Below are 13028 nucleotides of genomic sequence, written 5' to 3'. Positions count from 1 at the left end.
TTTATCCTAACAAACTATAGATGTATGCACATCCTCAAAGAGTGGCAACGCCATGATGTTTGGTTCGAGGATGCATTCTATGACACTTTCTATCCAAATGTTTCAAACCACGAAGATCAAACATGGTCTTGTGCTGAAAGAGCAAAAGAAACAAACAAAAAAAAGTTAAAGAGAAAACAAGTGAGTTAAAGTAGAATAAATGAATAATAATGTGATTGATTTTTACAGTGCTGTTGATGGGATGACAGGCAGAAAAACACCAGCCTTTTCATCCCAGTAAAATATTTTATTGAAGCTCATGAGAATCATGTTTTAAGAGTAAATATATGAAATATACATGGTAAACTGTCAAGTAAAATATGCATGTGACAAGGATAAGTTCTTATCTAACTGTTAGAAAAACATATCGACAAAATCCCCCTTTCAATGTGCTGTTAAGTCTGTGATTTTTATCCTTGGAGCATTTTTTTGATTTTGTTTTTATCAGACTGTGGAAAAACAGCCTGTAGCCGAGGCAGAAAATCTGCCCTTCTTTTGTCATGACTGGATAGGTTTCTGAAAAGTATTGGTTGAAATGTAACATTATTCTAAGATCATGAACAGAGAAAATAAGCTCCCAGTGTCCGTGCTCCTTATCCTTCCCTTAGGCTTCCTTTTACAGGATGCCCTTGTCTGCCAATTACCCTGATATCATTTTCAGCTGTAACTGTCTTCCTCTTAGTGTAATTCTACTGAGTCGCAATGTTTTGGGTCAAAGTTTAAAGCGGGATTAAACTAAGAAGCCAGTTAGCTGCAGCTCACAGCCATTACGCCCCATCTAAATGCAAAAACTAACAATAAGTCCATTCTAGAAAGACTGTTTTAGGTTCATTTTCACTTCATTTCTTACTAAAACAAATAAAACAATTCACACTGCACAGTTCAACCATTAGCATTGAAACTACTTTGTGCTCCTCTGTACAACCTTCCACTTTGAATCTTTTGCACAAAGATTTGTCATTGAATTATATAGTGTCGGTTACGGTCTTTCTTAGTCAACCTTTTTTCCCATTTAAGAGCTTATCTTACGTGACAGTTTAATACAATTTGTTTTATTTATGGCATCTACGAACACTGCCACCTACTGGCTGTATAAAAAAACAGCAGCTTAGATGTGTTTAGCTGCTAAAGGGCTAGTTCGCAAAACACACGAAGGGATAAGTTGTATGCATCATATTGCTTCCAATCCTCACATCCAGTGCCATCGAAAAGGCATAATCTGTCATGCCAACAAAGTGAATTGTTTTTTGCTTATGAACATAGTTTGTACAGAGTTGATGGAAGCTGCCTGTTAGCATGATGTACTGTTTACTTTATTTCCTTTTCTGTGTTGTACTTTTACAAAAAGAAACCCTAATAAGGATGTGGAACATCAGGAAAAGCTCTGAATAATGCAGCATGTGTGACGAGTGCTTACTGAAGCCATGGTTGTCTACCTTTCTGCATATGCTGAATAGCTACATTAAGCTGAGGGCAGAAGGATGAGTTCAAAACAAAATAATAAATATTTTTTTATGTTTTTCAACCTTATTGTCTCCAAAAAACAACAACAAAATGCTTATCACTGCAATGACGAGGATTAGAACAAGTTTTGTAAATGTAAAAGGGTCCTGTACTGTTATAACACCAGACATGAACTTGGAACACATTACAGATCATCATCCAGTTTTTCATTGAGTATTAAAGACCAAGTGAAAAAAAGGCTAAAATCTAGAGTAAATATGAAACACAAGCAACTAAACATCTTTTAGCTTATTTCTGCTCTTGAATCTTCCTGGTGTGATGAATTAAAATGATCTGCAGTTGCAGCGTCTCAATACCTCACCAGATAGGCCATTAGCTGCAAGCCACAATCCCAGCTCAACCCCAGCGAACATGAGTCATAGCATCCAATTTTGAGCAATGGAGCTAATTCCTGTTGAAAATAGGTCATATGGGAAACCTTACCAAAAGTGCAAACTGGAATCTAAAGGACATTAACAATCGGCAGAAATGAATGCCATTCAAAGCCTTGCTTTGTCCTTTATTTCAAGCTCCCACAATGTTCATTTCTATGTTAATGTGAAGCCAGCGGTAGGGAGAAATGTTAATATTGAATTTGCTGCATTAGTTAGTCCTCAAACATACCAGATTGCCAAAATCCATCAACATGGAAAAGGTGGATCATCATCTAATGAGAGTAAGAACAACATGCTGCACCTTTGCATAACTTAAAACTTATTTGGCACATGAGGCAATTCAACTCACAACTTCTAAACAGTGGCTTTCATTTCTGCACCTTTACTCCGACAGACATGTCACCATCATTTGCCATTCAGCTGTCTCCACCCTGTCTTACAGAGCTAAAACAAAGACTGTGCTAAAGGTCAGCCGCACATCACCTCGGCCATCTCTGCAGCTAATCTGTCCACCTGAAGGAAGCGCCAAGGGGAGCCGTAAGACAAAGGACCTGTCGGTGAAAAGGCTGAAAAGCAGCAGCTCTTCACTGATATTCTAGTATCCATATCTACAGCTGGGACACAGCCGCTCACTGTGAGGAAGATTATTACATGCAGTCTGTCCTCTTCTTCAAGACAATGGATGCTGGTAAAACAAGGCTGTTAGCCTGGTTGGCATATATGCTGAATCATATATTGGCATATATTGAAAATATGCTGAATCATTGTCAAACAATGTCAATTAGAAAGTTTTGTCTGTCTTTTTGTAGTCTTTGTTAAATCAGGAACAAATTACTGATGATAGAGAATAAATGTCATGATGAGTACAAGCTAGCTACCAAGTAGAGCATCAAACGTAAGCCATGAAACTGTAAGCGATAAAGGTTGACTCTGAAACACGCTCCCAGACAGTGTATAAAGATGGCTGAACACAAACAAGTAAAACTGTAGCGATAAGATAGTGTCTTCACACCATGTAGAGACAGCTAATAGCCAGCCACAGGTCAAGCGGGAGATGCCTTTGTTTTTGTACAAGAGTTTTGGGCTGGTGTAAAGGTGGAGGCAGGGGGAGTTCAGTTAGAACCATGTGTGTTTTGCACTGACAGTGCAACCCATCACTTATAGAGGAAAATAAATGGGGGATGACACCATTTCTCAGATTTCTGCAGCCTTCTTTGAGTCAGCCCCTGAGTTAGCAACAACAAATACTAAAGAATGGAAAATATGTGTGCACAAGAATCCCCAAGCTAATCTGAGAAGCCCACCACATCATCTGACTGACAGCTTTGGGTGTAATTATGTGGTGTACACACGGGATGCAACTACCGATCAGACCATAATGAAATGAGGTTGACCAGCGCCAACTACTGATTGGCTAATCAGGTGACTTTTCTGCTTTTTAAAAGCTTTTCTTTTCTCTTGGCAGTAAACACACCATGGACAGTGATGCAGAAACAAACCTTTGTTTCAGTGTCTGTGATTGCATCTGGGATGTATTTCAGACCCAAAGTTTGCAATTAAGGATACCTCGTGAAAGGAATATGGTGCATATAGCATGAGTGGAACAATCATAAGGGGAAAATTAAGCAAACCATTGGGTGATAAAGTCAGAGGTGCCTTATTTAGTGAAGAAAAACCTTAACATTTATGCTTACGTTACTGAACAGAACATACATTTCTTGACAACCTTGTTGCATCCCTTTGTTTTCATTATATCTGCATCATTTACTTCTCTGGTGCTCTTTTATTTTCTAAAATAAGCAAATAGTTTCAGGCTTATGATCCTGTGTAAAGGGAGAGTCTATTGAATTTTAATTTGAGGGGAAGATGTGTACACAGGATCAGGGTGGGCAGACTGGTACCTCTGAGGCCACCTCAAGTATAAACAATTATATTCTAGCAAACATTTAGTGTAAACGGACCTTTAGCGAGGTAAACCTCAGATGGCCAAGTGCAAGCAGCTGCAGTGTGTAATATACTGCCAGGTTGTTCTACATCATTACCATGGGTTTTTTTTTTTTTTTTTTTTTTTTTTTTTTGTTTTTTTTTTTTTTATCATAAGGCAGTATTTATACATCATTTGGACAATTGCCTACATGGGTGTTAGAATTTGTCCTTCCACACACACACCAGCAAATTCCACTAGATCATTGGATCTCAAACTGGACCCCATGAGGGTCATGAGGGATTTTCAGGTCACTAGATAATTGTAAAAAAAAAAAATATATATATATATAGCCTAAATTTATCAAATAAATTTATGATTTCTATCAGAGCTGCAAAATTAAACCAATAATTGAGATAAATCTGTGAAGTACCACTTTAACACATTAACACAAGAAAACTTGAAGTTAGGCAAAATGTTACTTTAAAAATCTGAATTCTGTGTTTTCTCCATGAGAGAAGCTAATTTGGGGCATGTGGGTGCCTTGTCACAACAGTGAACCACGTTGTACTTATTTGTGAAGATTCTGCCAGTTTTCCAGCCTTATGTTAAGATGATGGCTGCAGGATCTGATAAATCACATAATTAATCAATCAGTCATCACATGGGGGCTGGACACCATTGCATGTTATCTTGGGGTCGCGGCTCAAAAGGTTTGGAACCACTGCACCAGGCTGATTGGTGAGTTGGTCCAGTCCATTGTAGGGCCAACACAAAGAGAAAAACTACCGCTCACACTCAATGTAGAATAACCATCAAGCTAACATGCTAGCTAACCCTAACCCTCCCCCCATCAAAACCTTTAATACTGCTCCACTTCGAGCAGCTAAAGACAAAGCTGGTTCATTTTGAATGTTAGTGATGCAGAAAATCATGTCATGTTAACCAAAACGTTAACCTGTAGGACTTTAGCAGCAAACAGATTAGCATTGTTGCTGCTAGCTAGCTGAGATGCAGCATCAGAAACCGAGAACAGGGACCTCAGATGGAAATTAGCAAGTAGTTAAGGCATCTTTTCTCTTGGTGACTTTTTGTGCATTGTCCCAACAAATGAAAATGAACTCAAAAGGAATTTAATTTTCTTAATTGTTGAAAATATTGTTTTAATTAATAAATGAAGATGATGAGAAAGGTTTATTGCGGAAGCTTCCATGGTGCAGCACTGGCTAATGTCGACTGTTTAATTGAACCAAAATTAGAAACATATCTGCATCAGTTGATTATATTCCTCAGAAAGACAAAAAGAAATCCAACAGGAATATTAAAATGAAGTTTCTGAAAAAAGATAATTGTAAAGAAAATACAACTGGTGCATAGGACACATAAGTCCTGATTTAGAAGGATAAAATAAATGTAGCTGATGATCCGACTTATTTATCACTATTTCCTCCACCTAATATTAAAAAGAAACATGGATATGAGGTCACAATTCATGCATATATTGTTATTTTTATCTATATTTGAAGCGACAGCAGGTGCATTAGTCAGACAACATAACTAATGTTGCATGTTTTATATCTGTAAGATGCACACACACCCCTTAACTCAGTGCTCGATGGTCAGCACTAGTCATTAACTGAATGACAAGCACAGCAGCAGGCTTGCCTGCTAGGTGTAGACCCAACCTTTCACCTCTCAGTTAATTAGAATCAGATATTTATTACAGCTGCCACAAGCATGCAGGTACTGACCACATCCCAGCCATTTAGTATTCATTATTCATAAAATAATAAGGATGGCGAGGATGAGCATTAAATGACCAGAAAATACATTCCAATCAGAGGAAACATGTACCTGGTATAGTGGTTTAAAGCTAATCAGTGTCTTGTTCCTCTAACATGTCTTACTCAAGGATTTTTTTCACAATCTGTTTCTAAATAAATAAATAAATGAAAAAAAAAATCTAATTGAATAATAATGAATGCAGATGATCCCGCAGCTAACATCTGCTTAGCTTCATGTCAAAAGAGCTGGTGTTCGTGCTGAAGTTCCATGCAGGCAAAACAAGCCGCTGTGACAGAAAATCACTCAGCTGCATCAACAGTTCATTAAAAAGATATTTCCAGGATCATATTCCCTTTGCTTTCACCCTGATCAAGAAGCACTTAATACCCGACAAGCTTTTCTCATTCAAACGCTGCTTTTAACTGCATGTAATTTCCCTTCAGGATGAAGCCTTTCAAACCTTTGGTACCCTCTCAACATGGGAACATGTTTACCAACGCACCAAATATATGGCTGTCAAACTTAATGTAGAGCATGTTTTAGGATTTTGTTTAATGAAAAGGCAATAATATATATATATATATATATATATATATATATATACAAATAGGTGATTTGTGAACTATTTAGCCTTCAGAACTGCCTTAAGCTTAATAGAGCTCAACATAACAGATTTAAAACATCCAGTTTCTGAACATTTTTGCATTATTTGATGGTTAAAACGTTGCTTAAAATCTTATTGATCACATGCTGATATTTGTCTTCTCCCTTTTAATCTATACCAGGAAGCAGAAAACCACGAAATCATTTTGACACATCACATTGTAAATATCCTTAAAATTTAGTTGATATTCTGTTATATTTTGTAAAAGGAAAAAATAAAAACCTCATGTTAAACCTCAAATATCTTCCATAGGTTGAACCTTAAAGGTTTGATTTTCCATGAGACAGATTCATGGTTCCATGATTGCTACAGACTTGTTAGTGTTGTGACGTTTTGCATTACCCATCAGAAACTAGACTGTGATCAGAAAGGGATGGACATTGTCAACAGCAACACTCAGGCTGTTGTGGTTAAATCAGACCATGTTGGCATTATGGGACCCAAAGAGGACCAAGAACCAGCCGTCTGAGCTGTTGATACCAAACAGAATGGATCCATCTTTTCATGTTCTTTCCACCAAATTCTGAACCAATCCAGGTGAATGTTGAACTGGTGTTCTTAATAAAGTGTCCGGTCCGTGTTTAACCAAATGTTTCTCCAATAATAACCCTGCATCCCCAATGATTTTCCATATGTTCATATTGTTGTAACGATACCTCCTGGGAGCAGCTGCAGGTTTTCTCCTGCTTGTATTTGCTCAGTTCAGACTAAAACTGTGTCGCCTCCCCCCCCCCCGACAGTTGCAGTTTTCTGCATTGTGAAGACCACCTTTCATTCCAAACACAGCTTGTCATTGTCTGCTTCAGGAACAATGAATGCTAAGTTCGTCTGCATTTGCATGCACCTGCCTCTCTGTCCAACCTTCCTCGTTCTGGATTCCAGTTAAACACTCTTCCACCTTTTGGAACGCTAAACCGGCTAAACGGATTGATTCTCAGGTGTCGTTATCAGAGCTTGAACAGGGAGAGACAGGCAAGAGCTGCTGAAAGAGGGTTGGGGGTGTGTGTGTGTGTGTGTGTGTGGGGGGGGGGGGGGGGGGGGGGTAGCTGCTAAACCTGCAGGGTAAACAAAAAAAATACGCCTAATGATCATCGTACACTCACACAAAAGCAACTAATTTAAGCTTGCACACACTCAAATACATGACCCCCCCCCCCACCCATGCAATTGTTAGCTTGAGATATCGCAAGCATGGCAATAATCGACATCACTATGGCTGCCCTCCAGATGCAAATAATGCCAATGTTCCAACCTGGTCCTTGTTATGTAAAAGAGTCCGAAACACTTCCATTTATATGTTAATACAGCAGCATTAAGGTTTCATTTTGTCGTATCACGGCTCTAATATTTAAGTGAATGATTAACTTTAGCTAGAGTGCATCCTAATTTAGTAAAGGCTACGCCTCCCACCCCCATTACCCCCCCTCATCTATCAATCAGAAAAAGCAGGAACCACACAGTTGCCTCCAGTCTGTGGCTTCTTTCCCGCGGCCCACCTCGGAGAATCCGACCCTCTCCAGTCTGCTGTCCTTCCAAGCCTCAGCATCGCTGCCATTTGAGAGATGACATCCCTTGCAGGCACTGCAGTGGGGGGGGCGGGGGGGCTTACAGCACCAGCTTTGGGTTTGCTCGGGGCATGTAGCAAAAGTGTGGACAATGCAATCACATGGCAACTCCACAAGGCTTCCTCCCACCCACAGAAGCAGACGGAGGGATGGCGACGAGTGATTTCTCTGCTGCTTTCAACACCATCCAGTCCCTCCTGCTCGGGGAGAAGCTCAAAGTGATGCATGTGGATAAGGCATGGTTTCCTGGATTATGCTGCCTGTCAGAGAGTGGCTCACTGACAGGCAGTTCATCTCGCTGAAGGCCAGTGTGTTGGATCCACTGCCGAGAAGCACTGGGAGGCCCGGGGTAACCACATTGTCAGCTTTCCAGTTCGCTTTCTACACCTCTCCTTTTATGATTCCACTCTGGGTCATGGTGGCTCCACAAGTACTTTGATGGTTCCTCCACTGTGGGGTGTATAGGTCTGGGTTTAGAAAGGGGAAAATGTGATCCTGCTAAAGAAACCTGACGGTGGCTACAGGGACAAGCGTTTGCAGCACGCAGTCTCCGTGACGACGGACTGAGAAGTGGATTTCAGCCTGCCGCCGTCCAGGGTGAGGCGACTAGAATGAACAGCTTCAGTGGAACAAACCGGCTGCTTAATGAGTTCTACTAATCAGTGGAGACCAGCACACAATTGTCATGGCTGAGAATGAAGGCAGGATTAACGGAGGAGTGCAGCTGCTCAGAGGGGAGAAGAGGAAGACGAAGCAGGTTTCCATCTCGCGCCGTTTGGCTCCGTCTCCATGTTGCACGCCATCGCGCTCTACCTCGTCATCCCAGGTAAACATGGCGAGCCGTCTGGCTGCTCCTCCATGCTCAGGTTTATAAGATTCCACCAGGATTCTTCCCCTCCCAGCCAGCATGGAGCCACATGTACTCTGCTGCCCTGCTCTGACAGCTTACGGTACTGAACATGCAGCTCTTTGTAAACACAACCGTCTTGTCCTGTCAATCATTCTCCACTCAGCAACACAGGCTCTTATTAATAACTAGGCCACAATGCTGATGTGTGTGTACACTGTCTATTCAACCTCTTTCTCTTTTTTCTAACACTTAATCCTTTCTTTCCACACCAAAGTGGTTCTAGAGGAAGATTTGGACCCAGAGTCCAGCTCAGAACCAGTTCTTTCTGTTTAAACCTCTATGAGGAGCAAAAACCTTGTGCTAAGGTTAAAATACATTCTGTTATTCAGACCTACAAAAGCAGAAAAACCTTTTAGATCACCGTACATTAAACCCTCTGTTCAGAGCATCAAAACAAAGACAAAAATGAAAACTATTTAACAGACATAAAGTTACAGCCGTTTTAGACAAATGCTTTTTACCTCATAGCCAAACCAGAGGTTGTTGACGTTGGTGCTGGTGGTCAGCATTGTGTTTAGCAGCTGGACTGGATCCTCTCTAAATCCTTTACAGCAGCGTTGGAACATGTTTGACTACATTTCAAACCAGACCAGCGTTTTACAGAGAAAATGAGTCGAACTCTGCCATATCTCTGTGCATCTTCTGCAGAAATTCCAAAAAAAGACATAAAAGAGAATGAAACTATTTACTCGGAGCAACGACCTGCTTTGTTAGCTGCAGAAGATCCCGGCAGCTTTCAGGTGCTTCTTTATGGAGCTAACGTAGCATCACGGCTGAACCAGTAGGGACAAAAATCTGGTCTAAAACAGGATCCTGAGAGTTTCTCCTGCATTTAAACACTGTTTAATAAAATAAAATCACATTTCCATCCAACTCTGCTTCCAAAAGGAGCTGTGATACTGTGTCAAAGGAAAATAAAAACAAATGATGTTTTCTGGTCTCATAAACTTGTTTTAGTCAGTTTGACACATAAGTGTTTACGGGAAGAAATTTAAGAGAAATCTGAATGTGATGGCAGCATCAAGTCGGCTAAACTAAAGGCTCAGCGAGGAAGTACTTCCATACAGAGCATCACAGAGAGGCAGAGTCTCTCATAATACGCTAAACATAATTAGAATAATTACTTCTGAAGAGATTTCTGAACAAATCTCCTCAAAGTTAACCTGAGAGAAACACATCATCCCGACTCCAGGAACGTCAGGATAACCGTGTCCAGCTGAAAATCAATACTGGATGTGCGGGATCTGCAGGCGCTGCTGCATTAAAAACGGATAAAACTCTGTCCTGCGTGGGTTCAGCAACATTTCCACAGGAACAAAATCTTTTTTTCTATTTAAACGGGACGAATCTCCTCTTTCACAGGTCCAGCAGTGAAATCTCCTCAGCTCCCAGACATCCAGGGACTGTTTAGGAAAACTGTGTCAGAGGCGTTGCTGAGATATGTGAATGTTGGTTTATGTTTATTTATCTTGAACACATCTTGCAGCATCTCTCATCCTGTTTGGAAACGAGGCTTTATCCTGTTTTTTGTTTATTCTGGTCTCAGTGTTGAAGAAGCCTGGAATGATGAGAGGGTGCGAAGATGGAGCAGGGGCCTCATTACACATGTTCTAAAGACAGACCCTGGAGTCCTAGCACCACACCTGGTCTACAAGAAAATCCTGCAAAGATCCGAACCGAAAGAAGCGTCACAGGAATGCGCGTGCGTGTTTGAAGAAAGCTCCTCATCCAGCAGAACAGGGTTCTGGTGGAGGATGACGGTTCTGTTTGTGTCACACATTTCTTAAAGTGTAGAGAAATAAATAAAATCCCTGGAAATGACAGTCGCTCCACACACACGATCGATGTGCTGCCATCACACACACACACACACACACACACACACACACACCGACACTTCATCTGAGGATGTCAGCTGTGCATCTCCAATAAGATATTAAACAACCAGATCAATAACGTTCAAGGACAAGGAGGAGGGGGGGTACTTACTTTAAGACGGCGCTGTCCCCCTGTCTCACGGTGATGTTGTCCTTCAGGACAGAGTCTCCGCTCCTGGCTGGAACTCCTGCAGGTACAAGGAATAACAATTTAAGTCCGAGGACGACCAGGCATTTCCCAGGCGCCGCCACGTAGCCGCACATCCCCATCTTTCTGCCTTTTTCCCCGGCGCTGCGCAACTTCCAGGAAAACTTCAAACTGCGGAGTAATTCCTTCCTTCAGCACGCCGCAAAAAAAAAAAAAAAAACACTCCACTGGAAGTGCGTTCCTGCTCTGAGCTGCGGGTAAACAGCCTCGTTCCGCGTGGCCGTGGAGAGGAGGAGAAGCGTGTGGCCGTGGAGAGGAGGAGAAGCGTCCTTTCCGCTCCGCAGCCGCGCGCAGGAGACGCACTTTGCAGGATGGAGAGCAGCGCCGTGCTCGTGGGAGAAAACGCGCACCGTCTCCTTCTGCTTCCAACTGTAATCGCCGTGAAATGGATGCTGTGGCAGAGATGCATCAGCCAAGTGTCCTCTCCTCTCCCCCCCCACCCCGGCTTGCTCCTCTCTCTGTCTGCTGGTGGAGAGACGGTGTGAAGCTCAAAGCAGGAGGCTCAGTTCTCCTCACTATCTTTTTTTTTTTATCCCTTTTTTCATTAACTACAGCTCATAAAGTAGTCTCTCTCTCTCTCTCTCTCTCTCTAGCTATCATATCTCATGTGGACCATCTGGTCTGCAGCGTGGCGCTGGAAGATTCATTGGGGTTATACTGTAGTTGCCCCTAAACTGAGGTCCTAAGACCACCAGCGGACCCTTTAGGGGGGATTTCTGGGGGACGCTGCTGTGATATGATAAACTGAATCTGAATATGACTCCATCTCAGCTGATTCAGTTTCGGTTGTCTGTGCAGCACACATACAGGCAGTGAAAGTAATACCCCCCCCCCCATATAACTTGGATGGCTTGTAGCTCAGGGACTCCCTGGGGGCCCCCCTTTATACTTGGTGCTACGGTAACATGTCCTGGGTGATCTGATCAGAGGTGGACAGGTGAAGCATCTTCACAGGAGGTCTTAATGGAAAGCTAATGGTTCTGTCTGGAGGTAAACAGGTCAGCTGAGCTGCAAACAGTATCAGTCTGTGTACAGATGATTCTGTATGATCAGAAATACAGCTGGGCTGCAAGGAGAGGAACAAGAAATACATATAATAATAAACAGTCCAACAGCACCAACTCAAATGGGAAATACACATTAAAACCTAAAAATTACAATTTAAAAAAAAGATAAATTTAGATATTTTTGGTTGCCATGTTTCCCTTTTTTAACGTCAGAATTTCTGCGAAATCCCGCTCTTTTAAACGGTGAAAAACAATTTTTCCAGGACAGCCTCAGTTGTCTGATTTACAGTCAAATAACAGTATTGTATATGTAGCTGAGTAAAATGGGTTGTTTGTTTTTTTTTTTTTGTTTGTTTTTTTTTTAAAGATAAAGCATTAAGAAATATTAATCAGTTATTATGAACATTCTTTGAACCTGTTATGCTTTACTGTCAAATGGCTGTTTTGTTTTTTGGTTTTTTTTATATATAATTATCAGGCCATTTACTAAATATTGTTATCAAAGTTCCTAGTAGCCTGTTGTTGTGAGGGGGGCTGTATTTAGTGGTACACCACAGCTGCATGTGTGACGTTTTGCAGCTTCGCGGCAAAAGCTGGGAAACTTTTGTATGGGTAAGACGCGTTTCAGTGTTGTCTCTCTCTTTAACAAGCTAGCGGTCTAAAAATGTTTTGCTTTGGCTTAGACGCCTTAAGAAAGTGAATATATTATTGCTACTCTGTCTTTTAGTTTGTTTTTTATGAGTTTTGGTCGATGAAAATGACTGTTATTGTGACTGAATGTGTGGGATTTTCCCACGTTCCTCTGACCTGCTGCAGGAGGCGGAGAGAGAGACTGTGCCGTTGTCCGCGTCTGAACTGTGCCCTCTCATGTTATTCACAGAATAAACGTCCAGATCCTGATCCTTGGTGTGACCTTATTGTCAGTCAGCAACCATTCAAGAGCCGTTACATATAGTTGCAATATAAGCACAAATACAACAAACATGCATCCGAAACAGCTAAAACGTTGACATCAAGAGATAAAAAGTAAAATCAGCATCTGGATTGGTCACGTTGAGTTCAGAACGATGGTGATATTTCGACACTCTGAACTCTAAATCACCTTCTTGACTTGATGATCGCTACCTGCCAGGATTCTCTAACTGCGGTTT

At 41.4% G+C, this 13028-nt stretch overlaps 1 protein-coding gene across 1 annotated transcript in view; it reads right to left on the bottom strand.

Moving 5' to 3' along the window:
- Positions 1-10932, bottom strand: part of opcml (opioid binding protein/cell adhesion molecule-like) — a gene marked incomplete at both ends in the record, with an annotated part of 219797 nt that extends 208865 nt beyond the window's left edge. Inside the window, one exon of the mRNA XM_079248215.1 lies at positions 10775-10932. Within this exon, the coding sequence (XP_079104341.1) occupies positions 10775-10932 (158 nt within the window). The remainder of the gene's footprint in view (positions 1-10774) is intronic.
- Between the last annotated feature and the right edge of the window lie 2096 nt (positions 10933-13028).

Source organism: Telmatherina bonti (assembly GCF_933228915.1).
Source record: "Telmatherina bonti genome assembly, chromosome: 10".
Classification (NCBI taxonomy): domain Eukaryota; kingdom Metazoa; phylum Chordata; class Actinopteri; order Atheriniformes; family Telmatherinidae; genus Telmatherina; species Telmatherina bonti.
The sequence above is the reverse complement of the archived record's forward strand: the minus strand, read 5'-3'. Positions and strand labels throughout refer to the sequence as shown.